This window comes from Thunnus thynnus, chromosome 17 (assembly GCF_963924715.1).
Source record: "Thunnus thynnus chromosome 17, fThuThy2.1, whole genome shotgun sequence".
Lineage (NCBI taxonomy): Eukaryota > Metazoa > Chordata > Actinopteri > Scombriformes > Scombridae > Thunnus > Thunnus thynnus.
Window position 1 is genome coordinate 27,634,069 of NC_089533.1, and position 23,574 is coordinate 27,657,642.

The window sequence follows — 23,574 nt, forward strand, 5'->3', positions numbered from 1 at the left end:
AATTTTGGGAACCACTGTGCTAGGCTATGGTAGCTCCCTCTGTCTCCTAAAAGGATAGCTCCATCAAGATGGTTTACTATTTATGAACAGCCCAAATTTGCATGTCAAAATGAATCAAAGTTGAACTACAGGAATGATTTACTATGCGGAGGTTACAATATGTTTAGTTTCTTAAAAAGCTTTCAACCATCATTGATTCCGGTTTGCTCTGAGGTTCAGGGCTGCAAATGACAATTATTTTCATTATCGATTAATCTTTCCATTATTTTTCTTGATTAATTGATTAGTCAGTTGGTATATAAAATGTCAGAAAATGGCATAGCCCAAGGTGATGTCCTAAAATATTGTTTTGTCTTGATCAATAGTTCATAACCCGAAGATATTCAGTTTACTGGACTAAAGAAACCAGAAAATATTTACATTTAGGGAGTTGGAACCTAAGATTTTTTGTATTTCTTTAAAAAATGACTCAAAACACTTGATTTTCTGTCGACTGACTAATCAGTTACTTGACTTATCATTGCAGCTCTGTCTGAGTTAGTTGCTGACCTTGTGTCACACCCCGATATACAGCCCCAACAGTTCATGGGCTCAATCGTATCTTGCAGACACGTAGCATAAATTTCTAGAGATGTGCACAGCAAATGCTTTAAAGGAATGCTTATTTAAAAGCAAGTACTTAAGTGGTCTAACACACACAAATACACATGCACACACACACACACACGTACACACACAGATTACATGTCATTTTGCTATTGGTGGCAAGCCAATTTTTAGACTATTCATAGTTATAAACCTTAAATCCTGTAAAGGCAAAACTCCACCACACACAAACACACACACACACACACAAACACACACACACATACACACACACACACACACACATCCCTGTATCAGTGCAGATGATGGACACCTCTATTAAAACAGTAGAGTACAGCAGAGATGAGCTGAGCCGAAATGAGATGAGATGGCTTGGATCAATGTTTCGACAGGCAGAAAATACTGAATATCTACTGTATATAGACCCGATCCAGGATTATCTGAGCATGTCAGCCTCAGCTGTACAGCATCTGGCTGGCAGAGTAAAGAGATGGATTTGTCTAGAGAAAGTAATAAGCTTTTTTTTTTCAGCCTTCTCGTCCCATCGTAAATTAAAATCTATTTTAGTGTACTCCACTCCAGGAAGAACGAGGACATTAGCAAGTTATTTACAGCTTCAAAACCTGAAGATACACACTTCTCACATCCATTCAGTGCTTGAAATCTGACCTCTGGTCATCAGTTTGACAAGAAAGTGAGAAACTTTGACAGTGTTATATCATTATTTTTCTCAAGGCCACTCCAGTGATTAAGTTTGTAATTTGGAACTCGATAAGTAGTGAAGAAGAGATGAGACATGAGTGAAAAACAAATTCTTTCTCAGCCATGCCAAAACATTGTACCCGAGCCCACAGACACACATACACAAACATGCCCCATGCTTGACCACAACCACATTCCAACACTCACATTGAATTCAAACACTTTTTAGTGACTATCACAACCTTCAAATTCTTGATAATTTTATCAAAGTAATTTATCAAGCAAAAAAAAAAAAAATTTGTTTCTTGCTTCTCAAATGTTGTAGATTTGGCGCTTTTCGGTTTCATATAATTCTTAATTGAGTAATTTTTGGTTTGACCAGTTGGCTGGGCCAACTTTTTTCACAAAATAGACAAGTACTGGTTGGCTAAATATTGTAGCTTGTAAGCTAACTGCTAACATGCTAACTAGCCAGGACCATGCTGATGTTATTTTTTTTCTTGCTAATAGGCAGTTAGCAAGCTTGGTCACCAACCATACAAAAAGTGTATTCAAGAGAGGTATTTGTACCATTGACTCTTGTCTCATAACTGTCTGCAATCCATGACTGTTTTATGGACTTGGTACTTGTGTTTTTCCCACATCCACACACCATGGACCCAAATTATCTCAGTTCTGTTCCTCGATCACTCACCTGCCCTGTTGATTTCAATGATCTCCTCCTGTGCCAGTGGGCAATCTCCAGTACCCATCATGCTGCCGGATCCCACCATGCCCGGTCCAAGCACATTGCCCATCAGCCTGTGCGGTGAGGCGGTTGCCATGGCGAGAGCATCTGGCTTGCAGTAGTTGGGGCTGCCTGGTTGTGGAGCTCGGGGGATGTGCTTGTTCCTCTTCTTGGGGAGCTTCTGCTTGGCCATGGCCAGGGAGTAGTACATGCCGAAGTTGTTGACAATGACGGGCACAGGCATGGCAATGGTCAGCACACCAGCCAAGGCGCAGAGGGCACCCACCAGCATTCCTGACCATGTCTCAGGGTACATATCCCCGTAGCCCAGCGTGGTCATGGTCACCACAGCCCACCAGAAACCAATGGGGATGTTCTTGAAGTTGGTGTGGGCCGCAGCCGTTGGATCGTCTGGGTCGGCACCTATGCGTTCAGCATAGTAGATCATGGTAGCAAAGATGAGGACGCCCAGCGCCAGGAAGATGATGAGCAGCAGGAACTCATTGGTGCTTGCCCGTAAAGTGTGGCCCAAAACCCGCAAACCGACAAAGTGGCGGGTCAGCTTGAATATACGCAGGATACGGACAAAGCGCACCACACGCAGGAAGCTCAGCACGTCTTTGGCTGTTTTGGAGGACAGGCCACTCAACGCCACCTCCAGGTAAAAGGGCACAATGGCCACAAAGTCTATGATGTTAAGGGCGCTGCGGAAGAACTCTGCCTTGTCAGGACAGAAGATGACACGCGCCATCACCTCAATGGTGAACCAGATGACGCAGACGCCCTCCACATATGTCAGCCAGCCATCTGTGACCACCTCATACACTATCTGGAGGGTGGAAGAAAGGAATAAAGGATTAGTTGATTTTATCAAGCCTCTATTCATTCATGAATCATTCATTCATATTGACAGTACTGTCAAAGTAAAGGTCTCATGAAATGATTAAAGCCGTCCCTGTGTCAATACCTTGTGCCTCTGGGTATAGTGTTCTACCATTTAAATGTTATATGCATGCGTGCTATTTGTGCTTCCAGTAAAAAGTTCCATTTTCTTTAGCAATTCTGTTTTAACCCAACATAATTTATTTGAGGGCGATCCTCACTAACTCTGAGCTGACCCCTAGGGTGATATGGGACGGATGGGAAAGATTCCCATATTTACAACTTCCAAGTGTTCACATCACAGGACAACTGAACTTGGTTGAATTAGGGTTGAAAATATTTTGACATTGATGTGAATGCTATTTACAAGTTGGAATCTCATAATCATGATCATTCCAAGATGACATTAGGGTCTCATGAAAGGATGCTCTTGGTTGCATCATGGGAAATTTAGAATCATTTTTGGAGCTTGACTGATTCTAGTAAAAGTCAGGATATCTTGTCCTCCTCCTTTTTTTAATCTGTTTTTGCAAGTCTCCAAACTTCATGGAAGTGCAACACTAAATCACTGTAAAACCCTTTAAACAGTCACATTAGGTCTGTCAGACTAACCAATTCACAAAAACACAGTACCTCCTCGTGTGTCATGTTGCCAATGGTGACGTTCTCTGTTTTGTTGTAGATGGTGTTGAAAGCTTCGTGTGTCTCCAGGCAGAAGGTGGAGATGGAGAGGAGGATGAAGAAGAGCGAGCCAAACGCCACATACTGCAGAGAGCAACAGACACAAGGAGGAAGGGATGTGTTAAAAATTTGCAAACATCTTCTCTTTTTATTTTAAGTGACACTACAGAAAACTGTCACCCCTGTGTGCCAACATTTTTCTGACCAGTTCAAGCCTTTATCACAAGTATTTTATGTGTTTAATTTATTGCTGGTGGAGGAGGAGGGGTTTGGGACATTGCAGTAAAGTGGAAAGCAGAGGCTATGCCAACATACTGCAGATAGGGGGCGCCAATAATACACTGAGGAAAGTGGAGGAATGCTGTTAATTCAGTGCAAATGTCCTGACTGCTGCAATCCCATTGATAACAGCACAGTCAGGGAGATAGAGGGAGGGAGGGAGGGATGATGGATGGAGAGTGTAAAAGAAATTAGGTACGCAGGGTGTCTGTGTGTGTGTTTTTGAAAGACAGGAAGAGAGTAGATACATACACAGTGTAAGTAAAGAAAAAATAAGTGGGTAAATGAACAATGGTGGAATAAGGAGATGTATGCATTACTGTGAGCGCCATTATGAAAAACACATATGCCGTGTACTGTATGCAAGAACTTAGATAAATGTCTATTGATGTGTATGTGTGTGTGTATCTATAGATCTGCCACACGTAGGTTGAGCAGTCTTTTTTCTATTAGCATAGGATCAATGATCATCTATTTGTCTTAGACCACCTATCAGCCCCCCGATACATGCTCACATACACACTCTATCTACCTTTGCGCTGGAAAACGATTCATGTATTTTATGTAGTGTTTTATCAGTCATTTTCTGTACAGTGCTCACATGTGCGTAATGCGATTTCCTTTCCTCTGCAGCATCCCCTTACCCCCCTACTATTATTTGCTCTCTCATCTCTCTCTCTCTCTCTCTCTCTCTCTCTCTCTGTTTCTCCCCACTTTCTATACTCCTCTCTTCCTGTGCTCTATGCAGTGAGCTGCCAGGATGTGTTGGGGTCCTCTCAGTGTGTGCGGCATAGCAGTCTTCTCCCTAAATGCAGGGATAGATGTTCATTTTCATTCAGACGTCTCTCAAGGACAGCACAGACTCATTGTCTGAAGTCCTTTCATTCCTTTTAACCCTGATGTTCTTTCTCAGCAATCATCCAGATACTGAGCCTCCCATTCTGAACCACCTTACTGTCACTAGATTTGCATATTTGGCATCTTCTGCCCAAAAGCAACTAACTGCATCTTTGGAGGAAAGGTTGATCAGATACCCCATGATTGAACAGTTACATTTTGTTGGCAGTGGTAGCGAGAACAAAGCAGTGAATGAGAGAAATAAAATGTTATTTTCTTGTTTCGTGGTGGTTACGTACTTAAGAACATATAAATAACCATTAAACACTCAGGTGATTTACTGTGGAGACAGACGCTCTTAGTTTCTATTTCATTTTTCCCCTCTGCATTTCTCCCTCTCATTCATTCATTACAGTTCAACTCCATGTCTGTAGTGGACAGGTGGCTAGTGGAGGCAGACAGAAGGAGCTTGGAGTGAACATGAGCACACAAACAAATGCCATTATGTTCTTTCTTTTACTGTTCTATCTTAACAAGTACATTTCTGCAGATCTCTCAGTATTGTCTCAGTTCTTGACACAAGGATTTATTATCAAGGTCATCCATACTTGCTGAAATGTTATTATCATAAATTCTGTTCTCTTCTCTCTATGTATTCCATACTCTCTGGCTTTATACAAAATATAGGTAAACCTACATTTATAAACCATTAATTTTACTGATCCAATATGTGGCTTATTTTACATTTTGCATATTTGTGTAATATATCAACATTACATATCCATAATTAAAGGAAAACAACCAAATCTAAAGGGAACTTCTGTTGTATGTAATATGTATATAATGAATAAATCACTAGGCCAGTGAAAATATACAAGAGCTCAGTAAAACTAGGATGTACTGGCCAAGTGGGCCAGTGGGGAAAAAATGTTACATTGGACACTGTGGCAACAGCAGAAAAGCTGCAAACACAAAATTGACATGTTATTCTCTTTTAAAGTTATAAGATATGGACAATATTCACTCTCCTTTTAGCACTGTTGTGGTCTTTACCAGCTCCTGAGAAAAATGTATGGCTCTTTAACTGCTAAATGCTCTGCTGTGTTCACCAGCTAGTTGCTAACTGTGTCTGTCTGCTGAGCAGGTAGTGTACAATATGTTTATCAGAGCTTTTTCACTGAGAGCAGCTGCCTGCTGCTGCTGCTAGAAACTAGATTAATCAGAGCAGTGAAACTGAACCAAAACGGTAACAGTTGGAAAACCAAAATATTTCGCTAGATGATGCTAAAATGCTCTGTAGAGATGAGAGTAACTGAACAATCACTTAGTCATATGATCCATTGTTAATATAAAATATTGATTAATGCAGCTTTAAAAGTTTAAAAGTTTCACTAATTTCACAAAATTAGCACTGAACATTTCTGATATAACTGATATTAGTGCTACACATTTGTATAGTTATCAGGTCTGACACATTTGGTTGAGTTTTAGGCCAGGTTTCTGGGTTAAAGGGTCAGTTCATCCAAATTACAGAAAGAAAAAAAAAATCTCATCAATGATTGTATCTAGCCTTGCAGATACTTCAGTACACAGTAATGACTGGAATTTGGATAAATTACCTTTAACAAATGCGTCTTTCCAGAGACAGTGTCCTAGTTCATCACAGAGCCCATAAACCACAGGCCTTACTATGGACAGTTTTCTACTGAAAAAATAGTTCCTATGAAAACTGCTGTGAGCAGCCAATATCAAATGCCAGTGAGAAGTGAGAAAATATGTTTTTGGTATTATGGGTAAACTACTCATTTAAGGTAAGATAAAATAAGTTAAGGTTTAATAAATGCACATTTTTCTTACATACAGTATTAGACATAGTGACATGCTTACTGTACAAAAATGTATATGTTTGCTGTGAGATCATGGTCACAGGGTCATGAACACATGGTTTATGTGAAACACAACGGTTTATTGTTCATACAGAAATAGAGGTGCTGAGTTAAGCTACATTTGTACTGTTGCAAACTTGTTTTGCCTCTCGCATCAAGTATTACCTGATAAGTTTGACATTTTGTAATAGCAGGAAAAGCTCAGATGCTCTGGAATAATGTGATTACACCTCTGCCTGTCCTACTGAGGAAAGGGAGGACAAACAGAAGAAGTGGCCTTAGCAGTTACAAAATAAGTTAGCTTAGCATTAGCTAATTGATGTGGTGATGCTCTGACTTGGTTTTCTGCTTTGAGATGGTTCTGGTCCACTTCTTTTAACACTGACTTCATTACAATGGAAATACAATGATGAGCCTCAGAGCTTTTCAGATTGTTTATCGCTTCACCGTCGGTCACAGAGGGATCAATAAAGTAGGCAAATGTGCTACTGCACATTATCTGAGGCCACTTAATCGGGTCGTCCTCCCATCCCTTGGTAGTAAGGTAGTAGGCAGAGTGATGATCACATCATTAATTTTCCCCAAACAGAAAAAGAAAACACCTGAAGCATACTGCTAGCTCACTGGTTCAGTGAAAGCTACAACTGGAAGGAGGATGAGGCTAGGAATAAGTCGGACAGATTTTCTTCTTTCACATACATGAGGATTTGAACCAAAAATAAAACAGAAGACACCGCATATGTTTCAGTTTGTTCTGCTTCAACAGGCCACTGCAACCCTAACCAGCAACCCACTTACGAAGATTAAAAAACCAGTCAAACCGTGTCAAAACCACTTCCTGTGTGTGTACGTGTGTAGATGCTCATGTCTCACACAGCAACTGTCTGTTAGGTCAATGATGAAGGTCAACTTAATGCTGTGTGTGTGTGTGTGTGCACATAGAGTACACTTGTGTTCGCATGCTCGATAATGTGTGTGCCTAAAAGGTGTATGTGTTTGCTTAAGTATAGATGTGTAAGTATGCTCTCAAGTACACGTGTGTATGTGTGTGTATGCGTGTGTGTGCGTGTGTCAGGTCAGTGATGAAGACAGACAGATGAAGTCTTCTTCCGATCCACAGGGAGCACATCGAGTCCCACAGCTTATTATCATGGTCTAATTTAACACTGCTATCTAGAGCTGTCCTGGATACACACACACACATACATACACACACACACACGCACACACACACACACACACACACACGTACTTGAAAATTTTAGGGGTATTGAAGAGTTACAAAAAGGCAGATATAGAAGGATACATGGCATAAACATCCCCTCATTACTTGTTTTGGCGAGTCCCTTTAGCTGTATGCTGCACTGTTTTTTAAACATCTCAGTCCATTTTAATCACTACTAAAACACAACATCTGTGTACATTTTACATAATATCTTATTTTGCATACATGTGATACTACTGCAGTATCTCTCACACTCTGATTTATTTTATATTGGTAGTGTTTCTAGTTTATTGATGCAGGAGAATTGCATTTGCAGCCCTTCTCCTGTCAAATATGTGAATGATCTGAGAGGAAGATGAAATGAATATTGTAATATAGTAAATTTCAAACTGCCCAATCTTCCAGAGAAAAATGTTTTGTTAATTTGAGTCCTTCTAAGACCTTGCTCATTATGACTCATGATTTAGTTAGAAAGCCAAATAGCAAACAAGTAGCACTCTGGCTCCTGCACACAATTTTAAAGTGTAAAGTTGTGTTATTTGTATGCAGATTGAGTATTTGGTCTCCAGTGACCAGTGACTTAAGTTCTGTGCTGTCTGCATGAATTAGAAGTAATAATACAAATACAAAGTCTACAAGTCTACAGCCCTGTGAGACTGTACTTAGGAAAAAGGTTAACATCCTCAAGCAAACATGCTCACAGTGACGTGTTGATGTTAAACAGGTATACAATGCTCACCATCTCAATCTAGTGGGCTGGCATGCTAACTCTGGTACAAGTACAGCTGAGGCTGAAATATTGGATGAATTGGGATTTTGACTTGATGATGGTGCAAGACAAAAATCTGTTATTACAATTCATTCTGAGTGGGACATGAATGTCTTAACCAAATGTAATGGCAATCCACCCAATAGTTGTTGAGATATTTCACTCAACCAATGTCAACCTGCTGGTAGTTTTAGATTAGTAGTCACAGGGGATCATCATTATGATATATCTTCTCCTGACCATGAATATATTTCTACTGTATCTCTGCAATAGCTGTTGAGATACTTCATTCAAAACCAAAAGTCATGGTGGTGCAAGTGGAGAAGTCAGGGGAATAACAAAGTTATTAGGATTCATCCTCTGGGGACATGGATGTTTGTATGAAATTTCATAGCAATACATCTGATCTCTTGTTCGTAAGATATTTCAGTCTGGACCAAAGTGGTGAACTGAGCGACTGACATTGTCATTCCTAGAGTCTCACTGCTAGCATAGCTAAAAACAAGTCAAGTGTGTATGATGAAATGTCAAATTTGTCAGGTATTCAAAGAGAAAGAATAACCTACATCAGAATATGTCCAGTGGACAATCAGAATTTAATATTGATCACAGTTGTGTTTATGTCATTATACTTCCATTTACTTGCCATGCCAGAGATGTTGAGAGGCAGACTTTTTACATATCACACTCTACAGGTGTTTTCACTGACATACAATAGCTTTCTATTTCTGCTGTCAGACGAGATCTTTCAGTGAGAAACACCTTCTACCAGCCAAATGCTGCTCAAATGTGTCTGGCTGGTGAGTCTGTCTGCTCTGCCAGACAATTTGGCAGGTAACCAGCGATCATTTGGCATGGTAGCTGGCTGGTAAAATAATGTGATTGTCTGACTAGTTGATAGGAGAATTTTAGCTACCACTGTGTGCGACCACACCAGACAATGCACTAGTAATACTATACTATACAACCAGGATGAAACAAACACAAGTGTGTCACACTGTCAGTAAGTACCTGTGTCATAAAGCAAGATTAGTGGCCTCGTCTGCTATGTTTGGGATTGACTGAGGTTTTCCACTATCCCAGAGCTGGCTCATTTTGAACTGGGGGTGACCATGCTGCAGAGCTAAATCGTGTCTAAAAATGTGTAAACAGCCCATCGACTGACCAAACAGCTCACTGGATAAATATAAAATTGAATATGCTACATGGTACTTTGTAACCATTTCTTTAAGGCCACTTTAATCGTGCTCTGTGAAACACTAAATTTCAGATTTGTGAGCAGATTATTCCACTGTACTGCTGCACTGTATAGAAATGTGTTTTTGTCCATTAGGCTATTGAATCAAGGGCACATATACTATATACACTATATTCCCTTACAATATTACTAGTACGGGATAAAATGAGGTGACTTTTTGTATGTTTTAGACTCATTCAGACACACTAAGTATGATAACTGTAGCCTTTTAATAAAATTTAAGATGTTATTTTAATCCTAGTATTATGGTGGAAACATTTCTGTCAGATAGACCTTTTCCTTAACAAGAACCATCTTTTCTTTTATCTGCAATTTTCCTCTTAAGCATTGGCAGTAGAAACAGACTTTAAAGTGTTTTAAACTTTAAATCTACTGCATATTCATGTTTGTTGTTTCAGAAAAAAGCACAAATGTATAGCTATCCATTTGTTTCCGTACTTAGACTTCTGAACATGAACATGTCAACCATGTTGTACTGCCGCTGCTTCATATTAAAAGTGTTCAAGTGGCGAAACACGAGGTGGCTTTAATTGTGAAACTGGAAATGCGTTGCTCCAAGCACCAAACAACGGAAGAAGAAGAAGAACAGTGCTTCTCTCTACGACAGAGCTGAACAAAACTACAAATAAATAAGGCCTATCATGTGAAAGCAACCCGTTGTCGGGGTTTTTGCTATGGTGGTTGGCTGCTGCTAATGTTTATCGCTATTATATATGCTTCGTCTCCTGGTGTGCATTGATTTTTAGTTAGCTTAATATTTTGGGTGGCTTTGTGTGCGTTTTGGTGGTTTTTGAATAGTTTTTGGGCTTGAAACTATCAGCTGTATCTGGCAACACTGCCTGTCAGTCATACACAGTGACCTAAATCTCTTTCCTTTACCTCCTCCCCTGGACAATCTTCTCTTTCTTTAGCTTTCTCTCTTTATTTTCTTCATCACCGACTCCCTCTTCTCCCTCCTGTCTCAGCTATTTTCTCCTCCATTTCTGTCACTCTTTTAATACCTTTCTCCTTCATTTGTGTTCCTTTTACTGTCGTCTCTTGGAACCCTTAGATCTCTCCTTTCTTCATCTTCATTTTTGTCCCTAGAGCAGTTCCTTCTTTCTTGTTTCTTTTTTTGTGTGCATAAAATGAAATGCTAGTTGCGACAAACCCAGAGAATTATCAACCAATTCAGCAGTTCTCCCCCAGTTATCTTTTAGCTCAGTGTTTGGTTGTCCGCTTTAGCAGGCAGCTGTTTTCATCAAAAAAGCAGAGTTAGCAACTAGCTGGTGAACATAGTGGAGCATTTACCTTTCTCAGGAGTTTGTGGAGACCAAAAGGAGAGTGAATATTTGACTTGCATTTAACATGACACCAAGTGAGTGCTAATGTTGCTCTGTGTCTGCTGGACGTGTAAGTTTGCTAACATATTTGTCAAAATAAGTTTTTATGGTGACAGTAAATCAGAGGTATGTGCTTTTTTGCTTGTTGCAGAGATTCTCTGCCCCAAAGTGCTAAAAAAATTATTATTATTTCGGCTTGAATACATCTATTTTTATCAATAAAATTCCTGCCCAGCACCAAACAACTGATTCACAAAGTTAGCAGCTATCTAGTGAAGAAGCTTGAGCAGCTAACGTTAGCGGCTGAAGAGCCAGATATTGTTCATGAATTCACTAAGACCACACCAAAGCTAAGAAGCAAGAATATTGCATTCACCAGGAGGACAGAAACACAATTTTGTGTCAGCTGGGTGTGTAGCATACATTTATTGCTAACACATTTATTAAAGCCCAACAGTTCGCAGCTGACTGGTGAAGAAAGTTGAACAGTTAGCAGCTAAAGAGACATATTTGGTGGAGAACAAATCAGAGCTAATAGAAAAAAATGTGAATGTAGGACTTACATTTGCCAGATGGGCAGAAACTGATGGGAATTTAATGTTGCTCTGTGTCTGCTAAATGTTTAAACAGGCACTTATTAACATGATAGCTATAACAATATAGGGTTATAATGTCTGGGCTGTGTTTCCATTTCCCTTGTTTCAGAGTTTTTCTACCCCTAGTGGCCAAAAATCAATTAATGCAGCTGTAATATTAACATTTTGCTGACATATAACCCCCCTGCTTTTAGCTAAACTAGTCTACAAATACGAGCGGACAAAGACCAACAAAACAAGCTTGTTAAAAGCATCTAAGTGGTCTTAACATACACACAGGTTTGCTTGTGTTAGCATATCAGAAGGAATAACACTAAAACCATAAACATCATCCGGTGACTCAGAAAATACTCATTACCTAAGTACTTAGCTAATAATGTCAATACTGAGAGAAAGGGGAGGAAGGGAAGGATGGACACAAACAGCAAGTGTGCAAGTCAGCAATAGAGAGATGTACAAAAGAGAGGGATGATGGAGGGGAAAGGAAGAACAATTTGATTTTCAGACACCAAGAGATGGATAAGAATTGCACAACAAAAGGCATGAGGCGCAAGAAGGCAATGAAGCAAGAAAAAACTGCTCTCAGCTTGGGACAGAGGATCAAAAGCATCTAATTACAGTCATTTAGCCCGGTCAGGCTAGAGATCTGTGCCCAAACTCATCACACTGATCCCACACTGACCTATATGTCAGTGAGGAGAGAGAGAGAAATGAGGAAAGGCTAATGAAACTATAGAAAGAGGTGGCTGTGGTACAGTAAGCTTTGACCTCTAGCTGGTGAAGATACCATGAGGCAAACTATAAATGTACGCAAAAGAAAAGCAATTACTGGTTCAGACTTAATACCCGTTCACATAGGACACAGAACTGACGCATATGTGGTGTGGTAAAGCACACCAATAGGTGCCAGACAGAGACCTGAGGTGATACTTATAGCTAGGTAACTGCATACTGATTGGGAAGTTATTTTCTCATGTTGCCACTATACTAGCAATGTGTTGCTATGCATCGTTTTCTTCAAGCTTGTTAGAAGAGCAGTGGCCACAGCTTCACACCTGAAATACACCAGGCACAGACATGGCACGTCACATAGGCGGGGCAGAGCGTGGTTTTCAACCTGCTACACCAACTCCATCTCCATCACTGCATGCGTATTGAGTTTTGCCAAGTGATAATGCAAGCCAAGTGATAATGCAGTGTTTTATGCAGGGTTTGGAAGTGTAGGCTATATTAACTGGTACTGAATTAATTAACAAGATTGTTTTAGCTACAGGATACACATTTATTTGATTGATTTATTTTAATGTACAATGTAAAAAAAACCACAAGGTTGCACTGCTGCGTCACATTGCCTCTGGTACAATGAGATATTAATTTAATCATTTTTGAACAGTTTAAACTGTTTTCTACACTGTTCTATGTATTAAATTTTTGGAGGGCTGTGTATCCGCACATAGCGGAAAAAAATAACAGACCAGCCAATCAAAAATAGAGATGAGCTGCACAATGCCCGCGCTGGTGCAGACAGCTTCTGTGGTCAGTGTAGCAGCTTCAGTTGATTATGATAGACACGCTCTGCTGTAGCCATGCTGTGACAGACGTGTTGCGTCGTGTCCATGCCCAGTGTATTTTGGCCGTCAGTCCTCCCTCAGAGTTTACATGCATGTTGCATTCAGGCACAGTACTGAGTGTAGGTCAGGACAGCAAATAATCACTGTAGTAAAACAGAAGTAAAATAGATTTGAAGTGCAAATAAATGCTTCAGCCTGCTGTACATGGCTTGTGCACACAGCTGCATTGATTAAAATAAATGTCTGAGCATGTTTTTAGTTGTTCACCTTTGTCCATTTGAGTCTGTATGTGTGTGAGGAGGTGAACATCTGGTTTTAGATCGTGGTTGTTGACTCACATTGCTACTAAATATTCCGTAAATCATTGAGAGGTAAGATGGCACCACAATATGGCAACACAGTGTTGCCCCGTCTTTGCTCTATTTCAGGTTTTCAATGGTGATGATGTGACCCTGTCTCCTAAAATATTCATTAGCATGTTTAGGTACTGTTTTTGATCAACAGCTCCCTGGAGCTTTATTTTGGTTTGGACTTGGAGACAACAAATTTGTAGCAAAAAGCCTGTGTTCAAAAATTTGAAAGAGTTTGATAGACATGACCATTTACCAGGCAGAGAAGGTCTAACAAAATACACTATTGAGTTGCATTATGGGAAACATTGGAACCAGTGAACAAGGGACTTAAAGGTAGGCTATCTGGGCCTGGTGCTTAAAGGTCAGAGAAAGATGGTGGTCTTTAAATATTGAAAAGTCAACGCGTTTAAATAGCCTAAACCTAACAACTACAGTCTCTATGTTGCAAGAGGGATGGAGCAATTTCAAAGGTAGAAAACCAAATGATAAGTTCAAAATGTTTCAACAAAGATCATTCTCACTGTATAACTCTATTCACATGTGTGTGCCCACTTAGAGCACAGGTTTTGGTTAAAAATGTGACCGCAGCTAGAGTTCATCAATGACATCATATTTTCTCTCCTGTAGCAGTGACGCAGCAAACGGGATGTCCTCTCTTACACTGCAGAAAACACACACACACGCACACACACCAACACACACCCACCCACACCCACACCCACACACACACACACACACACAAACACACACACAGTGTCCCTTGTAAAGGTGACTTCACTACAAATAGCCTGGCTGAAGATTTGCATACTGTTTACTCCCCAGGAGAAGGATACGGCAGTATGTTGGCTGGGATCCCTCTGTGTGTGCGCACACACACACACACACACACACACACATACACACACAAGCATTCTGCCAAGTCAGTGAGAATGTGACTGGACAGGCTGTGTGAATGTGTGTGTATGTGTGAGGTTGTGGGTTGAGATAAAAAGACAAAGCGTGCGAGGTTCAGGTGAGAGACAGTCTGTATGTGGTCTTGTAGCTGCTCCATGTTGTTTCAGACAGCAGGAAGTGGTGCAGTGCATTAAAACTATCCCGGTGTGCTAGAGTCTCAACAGACCTCCCTCTATGGATTTCCCTCTCTTCCCCTCTTGTTCCACTTCATTCTCCCTGTTTATACTCATTCATCTCTTACTCTTTATCTCATCGTCTGTCAAGCTGCCTTCATCCTCGCTGCAGTTCATGCTTTCCCTCAACCTGTTTGCCGTCTCATTTCTCTGTCTCTTCCTCTCTTCCTGTTGTTGACAGATGGCGACACGCGGGGGGTGTCAAAGATCAGCTTCAACACAAACAAGCAAACAGTTCATACAATGTTATAAAGGAACATCATATTAAACAAGCTTTGAAACGAGTTTCCAGCAGTACTGGCGTTTTTGAGTCTTGTGTCAGAACAGGGATGACATCACATCACGGTGGACAGAAAAATGTGCTTGTTTGAAATCTAACTACACTGACTAGACCAGTATTCACATTGTGTCCAGTACAAATATCTGTTTAGCCTTCCTTAGCTATGCAGTCTCAGCTTTTTTAGAATTGTTCAACATAATTTAGAAGCAAGGCCAGATTAACACTATGTCCACAACCTGTACCTGTACAATAGAGAAACAGCTGTGGTTCTTCTTCTTTGTCTTCTTTACAGTTGGCAAACAATAAAACTGCATCAAAGCCAACAGTCAGTCATTTTATTTTATGGTCACAATGTTGTCTGACAAAATAAACATGAATCCAGATTAATGACAACAACTATGTGTGCAGCTATACTTACAGAAGAAGAAAATGATCGATCACAGAGAAAATTGGCACTTAATGCACATACATGACATTGATATCCATCTTCTCATATACGTTTTTTTTTTTGAAGAAAGTAAATGAGCAGATTTCCCAAAATCTATTGCATTATTCCTTTAACCCTTTGAACCCTATGGTGTTTTTGCTAATTTTAATTTCCTTCATTTGAAGGCTTATGGCATAGCTCCTATATTGTAACCCAGGCATGTACTACACATGCTCTAGGAGAAGAAAAACTAAAAATGCAAATTGAAATCAAATATTTTTTTGTCTTTAAGTTTTCATTAAAGCACACATTTTAATATGTAAATGGATAGAGGAAGTTGTCAGGGTTATAAGATTAGTAATGTCAAAACATGTATTGACAACCAACAAAATACTGAAAACTCATTTGATCACTCAAACTGTTGTGTTGCTGATAGTTCTGTATCAGCCAGCAGTACACATCACAATACAAGTTGTGATATGTTTTTCATTTTCATGATATATTTTTACATGATGGTGAATCTGCTGCATGGAGTTACATCCTGTGTTTGCTTCTCAATGCTTGTTGTTTACACACAGCCGTGGATGTATCTGTGAAAAGACTGACAGGGGGAAAAGTCAGAAATTTAATTATTAATAAGATCTCAAACTTCTAAGAAGTGTCTCTTTTTATGATTTCCAAATTATTTTAATGATGCTTAACAGATCACCATCCTTGTAAAGGGTAGTGTCTGCTGATTTTTATGTATGATGTCTGTATGTTCTGGTTTGACAGAGTTATGATGTTGAGATTGAGGGGTGTGAATTTTGAGGGGTGAACAGTAAAAAATGTATATGTATTTCTGCCTTACTCATCTATTTCTGTTTAACCATTTTTCTAGAGGTTAAGAGTATTGAGTCACTTTTGTACTGTAGCTAGGCTCTATATTAACAGAAGTAACCTCTTAACATTGTAAACTTAATATATTAAAGTGCACCATTGCATTTGCAATATATATTAGATACTGCACATCAAAGAAATGGCCCAGACAGGTTTCTGGCTAAAGCCCACTCTTCCTCTGTCCTTCCTTCCTACTTTCCTTCCTTCTTTTCATGCCTCCTCCCTTATTCCCACCCGTCTTCCACCCTCTCACCCCTCCACCCTCCTCTGAGAGATCGACAGGCCAACCTACTATAGCTAACCAGCCTAAGCCTTGCATAAACCTCCCAAAGCACTCTGATAGTAATTGCCGTCTGGCCTTCACCAGACGTATGCATAAGCAAAGCTGGACTGCACTGAATCAGCAAGGAGGGGGGAGGAGGTGGTGGTAGAAGGATGGAGGATCGATGAGACTCTTGGATGAAAAACAAAAGAGCCTTGATGTCTTTTCATTATAAATTGATGGATGAAATCCCATCAATCACAACGCATCTCCATAAGTCATGACTACAGCCAGTCAGGCAGAGTTTGGATCTTGTTTCCCCTGTGCCGCAGTATACACAGGTGCTAGGAGAATAATCCGGGGCTCATTTAGGGGGAAAAAGACATATTTTCCTGGCTAATTTAATCTGCTAAGCAAGGCAGTTTGTGCTTGAAAAGACTGGGCAGAGGAAGAGGCAGAGCAGACACGTTACAAGCTAATGCAATGCCTGCAGCTCCCTACTGCGCTATAATGACACGGACCAACGCATACCCAAGGTAGAACAATGAGACAGGAAGGCAGGAGGAGGAGGAGGAGGAGAGGTGCTGTGACAAGCCAACGGGGCTCTGGCACAGAGAGAGCTATGGCGTATAATTAGGCTCAAAACCTGCGCACATAAAAACCAGGCGTGTGCACATGATATAAGCACACAGAACTGTATCTGCGAGCAGAAAAGCATCCTTGCGTGAGAGTATTTTTGCTCTGTGTGCAAAAATGTGGTCCCGCGAACACGGGGCTGTGACAAGCGCAAGCTTGATCCTCCCTATGCGCTCGCAACTGCTCAACACTCAATCACTCCCCAAGTTGACTTTTGAGACTTTGGAGGCGGGGATGGAATATACAGTCCGCTCTTTTGATTGGTCACTTAGAATACTGACCATGACTTCTGATTGGCTGTTTGGTTTGATGACTGAAACAATCGGAGACACACTTTCACATTTGTGAAACCTTTATTTTGCTTATGATAACAGAAAAAAGGACTTAGACTTGTCAAATCTGGACTAGATTACCAAGGAGACTCCAGAGAGTCATTAAAACACAGTTTCAGATTTGTGAAAACATTATTCTATTTGTGAAAACTGGAAAAAAGGTTGATTTCACTGATTTTTCCATTAGATTAGACAGATTAGAAAATTTACTCTATGAAGATATTGTGTGAGATAGAGAGACATGGAATCGTGCTCTGAATTTCTAGCCGTGAGATCAGTGAAATTTTTGTGTTTTCACAAATAGACTAAGAGTTTCACAAATAGGAAACTGTGTTTTAATGACTCTCTGGAGTCTCCTTGGTAATCTAGTCCAGATTGGACAAGTCGCCGCTAAATATCATTATTTATGTTTCCTTTTGTTCTCTCAGGCAACTGCCCGTCTTCGACTGTGTCAGTGATCAAACCAAAGCCAATCAAAGATCATGGGTCAATATTCAAAGTGAGCAATCAAAGGAGCGGACTCTCTATTCCATCCCCGCCTCTAAAGTCTCAATTTGACGAGTGAGCAAGTGTTAAGCAGTTGCGAGCGCGTAGGGAGCTCACGATCATCACAGCCTCGTGCTGCGTTTGTGCATGCTGAGCAGAAATACTCCCTCGCGAGGATGGTTTTCTGCTCGCCGATTCTGTTCTGTGCGCTTGTATCACGTGCAAGCGCCTGTTTTTTACATATGCAGGTTTTGAGACTAATTAAACGCCTTAGAGAACCACCCATCAGTACACTGGTTATAGTACTAAAACAGACCCAAGTCACACTGCAAAACCTGCTGTGTCTTAAGTATGTGTGCATCTAGATTGAGTCCACTTGGTTGGTTTAATAAGCCAAGAGACAGGCTTTTTTAGAGTAGATTTTTCACGTGTGTGTTGGTAAGATGGACAAAAAGAAATCAGAAGAAGTAAAAAAGCAAAAAAAAAAGGGCCATAAAAAAAAGTAGGAAAAGCCACAAAGAAACCTGAAAAATGACACCAGTATCTGAATGCGTCGCTTCCTCCTTCCTCCCCTGCTCTGCTGTAGCACTGCTGCAGGCCACAGATTGCTGCAGTGCTTCACTCGGTGCAGAGGTGGCTCCAATACACTAAGTAGGAAGGACGGAGCTCTGCCAAATAGTGCCCGAGGCTGCCAAAACACAGAGTGAGGGCCAAATGTAGCTTCTGCCAGAAAGTGAATACTGCATGTACCTGGGGAATAAAGAGACCTGTAGAGGCGCTGTCTCACACTTCCTCTTACTGTGGTGGCCATGATACACACCCCACCAGCCCAGCTCCACAGTTATAGATTCTGACTTCACCACCACAATCAGTTTAGATTCTAAGATGATATTCTTTACCTTTTTTCAGATTTTATCAAAATTTGACCCTTTTGATGAATGTTTTACACATCTTTTTTATCTTTTACTACATCAGTAGATGGCTACATAGTACTGGCAGCAGGGTGGCTCATAACAGGCTTAAATCTAATTAGAGCTGAAACAATTCATCGTTTAAGCCCTTTTTTCTAGCAAAATTCCAAACATTCCCTTATTCTAGTTTCTCACTCACAAGCAGGATTTGCTGCTTTTCTTTCTCTTATGTGATATTGAACTGTATATCTTTGAGGTTTTTTTTTAAAGTGTAACTGGAGGTTTTTCTTAGTTTTTTTTTTTTTTCTTGACAATTTACGCTCAATGGATAAAACAGGAAAATGATCAGCAAATTAAATGATCGCAAAAATAATCTTTAGCTGCAGGTGTAAATCTCAACAGTCATTGAAATGCCCCAGGACACTGAACAACTTTCTGTCCCTTCATGATAAACTGCAGTGGTTTGGAGCTTCCGCTAAAGTCATTTTCACTGAAAACAGCTGACCAGGTTGATGAGAGTGGTGAGACTGAACTAAAAAGTTCCGGGCTGTAAAACAAAAAATTATGAGCTTAAGGATGCTAAAAGCGTCATAGAGATGAGCTGCAGAGTTTGGTGATAATTCTCTTTGACAATACAAGGGACACCTTCCAGATTATACAATCATATGATTCACTGTTAATATAATAACATCAATCAATAATAAATATTGATTAGTTCAGCTTTTAAAAAATAAGGCTGGCATCCATTTATACCTTTTTGATGTCAACCACTCTCTCAGCACTTTCTATGGCTCTCAGACATAAATCTTTAACATTGCTAAAAACAATGAATAATTTCCATTAGCAGCTGGTCACTGTAGTTTTTAACAAATGTCATTGAAACAGGAAATAGTACATTTGTTGGGGACTACTTTCAGCAGTGGATTAACACACATTTGGTGCAGTGAGTATTTCCTGCAGCAGGGCGGTGTGTGTGGGATTGAGTGAAAATAAACCTCAGTGTGTGTGTTCATGGTAATGAAGGAACATGTCACCCAGTGCAGCGGTGTGGCTCATTGATGTGTTTTTAATTGTTTTTGGACAATGGAGGTCTACGGCACAGAAGAATAAGATATACCAGGCTTTGATACACACACAATACTTGTTAGCAGATCAATTCATCCTTGATTAGGGTCTTTTCATGGAATTAGTTGACAATAAGAAAAATATAGAATATCACCAGGCGTGTAAATATATAAGTGGCTCAGACTTTCTCCTAATTTTTTTTTTGTAACTTACTGCATGATTGCTGCAGTGTTTAAGCTGCTGCAGTGGAAATGTCAAATAGAAATTCAAGCTTTGCTGCTATTTAAATGTTGTAATAACTGTACAACTGCTGTAATAACTTTTTATGTTGAAATTCATAGTAATGCAGGACAGATGAGGATAGCTGCATGAAAGCAGACTGGGTGATTGGATGAAGCCTCCCACTGTCCACTGCAATGATTGACAGCTTGGCCCCGCCTGCCTGCTCCATATTGATGTTTTAACTGGCCGGTTAGATGAGGTGATCAACAGAGGAGGGGACTCCGCTAAGGTCATATATTGATCTCCTATCTTTCCGTGTATGCTTGTGTGTGTCAGTATATTGGTGTGGGCGTTCTTAGCTCGTGAAAAAACAGAAGCAGTCAAATTACTGATAGGGTAGTGACACAAGTGAGATCCCTGCAGGTTTAAGCACAAATGTGTAGTTGTGTCTGTGGCTGACAGTGAAATAATTACAAGAGTGAGACTAAAAGTAAAGAAGCCTATCTTTCTCCTTTTGTCTTGAAACTTCACAACAGCAAAGAGAGAACTGGCGCAGGGACAAGACTGGGGTTGTAGCTCAACCACCAACCCACTGACCCACACACACACTCACACACATCCACAGAATACTGCAGAGCCCGAGAAACCGAGCAGCTGGTTGTGTTCCTGCCCCCTGCCAACAGTCAACACTGGTTTCTTTTAACTATCACCACAATCTTTCCCTAACCTTAACTAATATCGGGAGCAGACTACACAACATCAGCCTGATAATGACCCAACCCTGCAGACATGGGGAATGAAAATGAGCATGTTTTATTCACGTGACATGGTGGTAGACTACCAACCCACCGTCTGAGACAACTCACAACATTTAGAAAAAAAGACTAGCTGTCGTAATTTTTTTCCCTCCCTTGCCTAGTTTGACAATTTCTACATTTTAATGTTTGGTGACAGTGACCCATTCCTGCACAGAGCACTCTTTGCCCACTATAATCATGGTGAGGCAAAAGAGGAATAAGGCTGTGTTCAGATAAACACTTAGCAAATGCAGACAGGGCAAGCCAGAGCCAAAGATTCTGAAAACAAGATGAAGAGTCATCTGGCAAAAGTTGAACCTGGCTCAACTTTTACCACAATGCAATGCATAGTCATCCAACAAAAAGCTACGTTGGCCAATCAAGTATATGCAAGCTCACATTCCTGGTCGATAACTTTGTAATGTGAATGCTGTGTTAATACAAAAGATAGACCAATTGCTTAAATAACTTTCCAGAGTTGTAAAAACCTGTTTCATATCAACTGACACTCTTACTCCAACTGGACTTCCTGGATCATATTTCATTGTCTCACTGGTACCTGAAACAACACACCCCCACCAACGCAGCATTGTTGTAATACTGAACTAATATTGTTGGTGCTGTCAGGTAGGTGGCAGTACATAAATGCCAAAAATGTCAAAATATATTATAACCAGATCTTTTAACTCTTAAATGTCCAAACCGGTATCAGCCTCAAAAATTCAGTATTAGTCAGGCTCTAGTTGTGACATCAAATCAGATGAAACCCCAGCAAATCTTTTAACCATCAGGTGGTTGAGAAAAGACTAAAAATCAGAATTATCCAAAGAAATTCCCCATGGGCATTGAGCAAAACTGCAAACAGCATTTCAACTAGCATCATTTTTAGTATCTCCCAATGACAAATAAGGTACAAGAAAAGTCCTGCAGAGGAAGATGTATCTTCATTTTCATCATGTTATACTACAGGTATGATTTGTTCTGTTTTATCTTCACTTGCAGCTTATTCCATTGCAAACAGGACAGTCTAACAAGGTGACTTTTTCAGAGGTACAAGGTTTTGATCTGCACAGTACCTGCATTATGACGATTACTTCTGTATTTCATCAGCTACACCAAGACACATCTGGGAATATGCTCGGTTGTTTGTGCTTGTGTTCACATCTCTCACATCTATTTTCAAAATCTCCCCAAGTTTTACTTCTGTCTTTCCTTCTCTCTCTCTCGTTCTCATAATTGTGAACTGTCCTTCATCCTGTGGGTTGTAATATCAGACAGTCCATCCACCACTTTGGTCCAGACTGAAATATCTCAACAACTGTTTGATGGATCACTATGAAATTTGATACAGCTATTCGTAGTCCCCAGAGAACGAATCCTACTGACTTTGTTGATCTCTGTGGCTGTAAACTTAAGGCCAGAGTTTTCCGCAAAAAACTGAGCATGCGGGGCAAAACACCTGCTGTCATAGAGAGAGGCATGGCGCATTTATTGTGGAAATGGGAATAACGCCACACACTTAGTATAGTACACTAGTGTCACACTTGTTTGTACATACGAAAAGTGACACAGGAACATATAAATAAAGATTAGGCAAATAAGTCTCACAGTGTATTAAAATATGATACTGTTGTTTGAGATGCGATTTTCACAAACAAGGACACACCATGTAGTATTGTTCTTTGTAGAACTGAAACAATTGATCAACAGAAGATAATCGATTAATCATTAAAGTATTTCTTTCTAGCAAAGATGCGACAGTAACCTGAATATGATGCCACCTTGGGCTTTAGGATGGGCATGGGCCTTTTTCATAATATCTGATATTTTATAGAACAAATAATCATGTAATCAGCAGTTTAATCAACAACAAAAATAGTCATTGGTTACAGTCCTAGTTTTTGAGCTCTATAGATTTAAACATTTCAGAATGTTTGTCTTCTTTTCAGATTGCGATCTCTTTTTTGCTAGTTTGCCTGCGTTCTCTCTCATTCTCGTTCTCGTTCTCTCTAAGTCATTTGTTCAAAGACTGTTTTTGTTTTCCTGAATGCTACCTCTTGTGGTCATGCTGATAATGACTGCTGGAGGTTGGGGTAAACGGCTGGGCATACAAAATGTCTGGCTTATGTATTCCCTCCCTACTTTAAGTAGTACTCGTTGTCTACACTTAACCAAACCAAACCAAAGAGTGCACATTACATTACAAGAAATGTCCTGTCTTATCATAATTTTGATACTAATGGCAACCACTGCTGTACATGAGTTGTAGCTGCCTCAAGGTTTGTGTTTGACCATTGAGCAATGTGCAAAACCACAACCTCTGGCCCAGTAGGTCCTTGGCCATCAGAATGTACTACCCCCAGAGCAGGGACTTTTTTGGGGACTCTAGTCTCTATGGTGGAAATGAAGGAGAAGTTTCTAAAAAAGAGTTCCTTGGTTCCTGAAAAAGTTCCCTT

At 40.2% G+C, this 23,574-nt stretch overlaps 1 protein-coding gene across 1 annotated transcript in view; it reads right to left on the reverse strand.

Annotated features, from left to right (window-relative positions):
- The window catches only part of LOC137201435 (potassium voltage-gated channel subfamily C member 1-like), an 88,962-nt gene that overhangs the window by 44,674 nt on the left and 20,714 nt on the right, over nucleotides 1–23,574 (reverse strand). The window contains exons 2-3 of the mRNA XM_067616498.1: nucleotides 3,551–3,682; nucleotides 2,003–2,864 (exon numbers count right to left, since the gene is read on the reverse strand). Of these exons, the coding sequence (XP_067472599.1) occupies nucleotides 2,003–2,864; nucleotides 3,551–3,682 (994 nt within the window). The remainder of the gene's footprint in view (nucleotides 1–2,002; nucleotides 2,865–3,550; nucleotides 3,683–23,574) is intronic.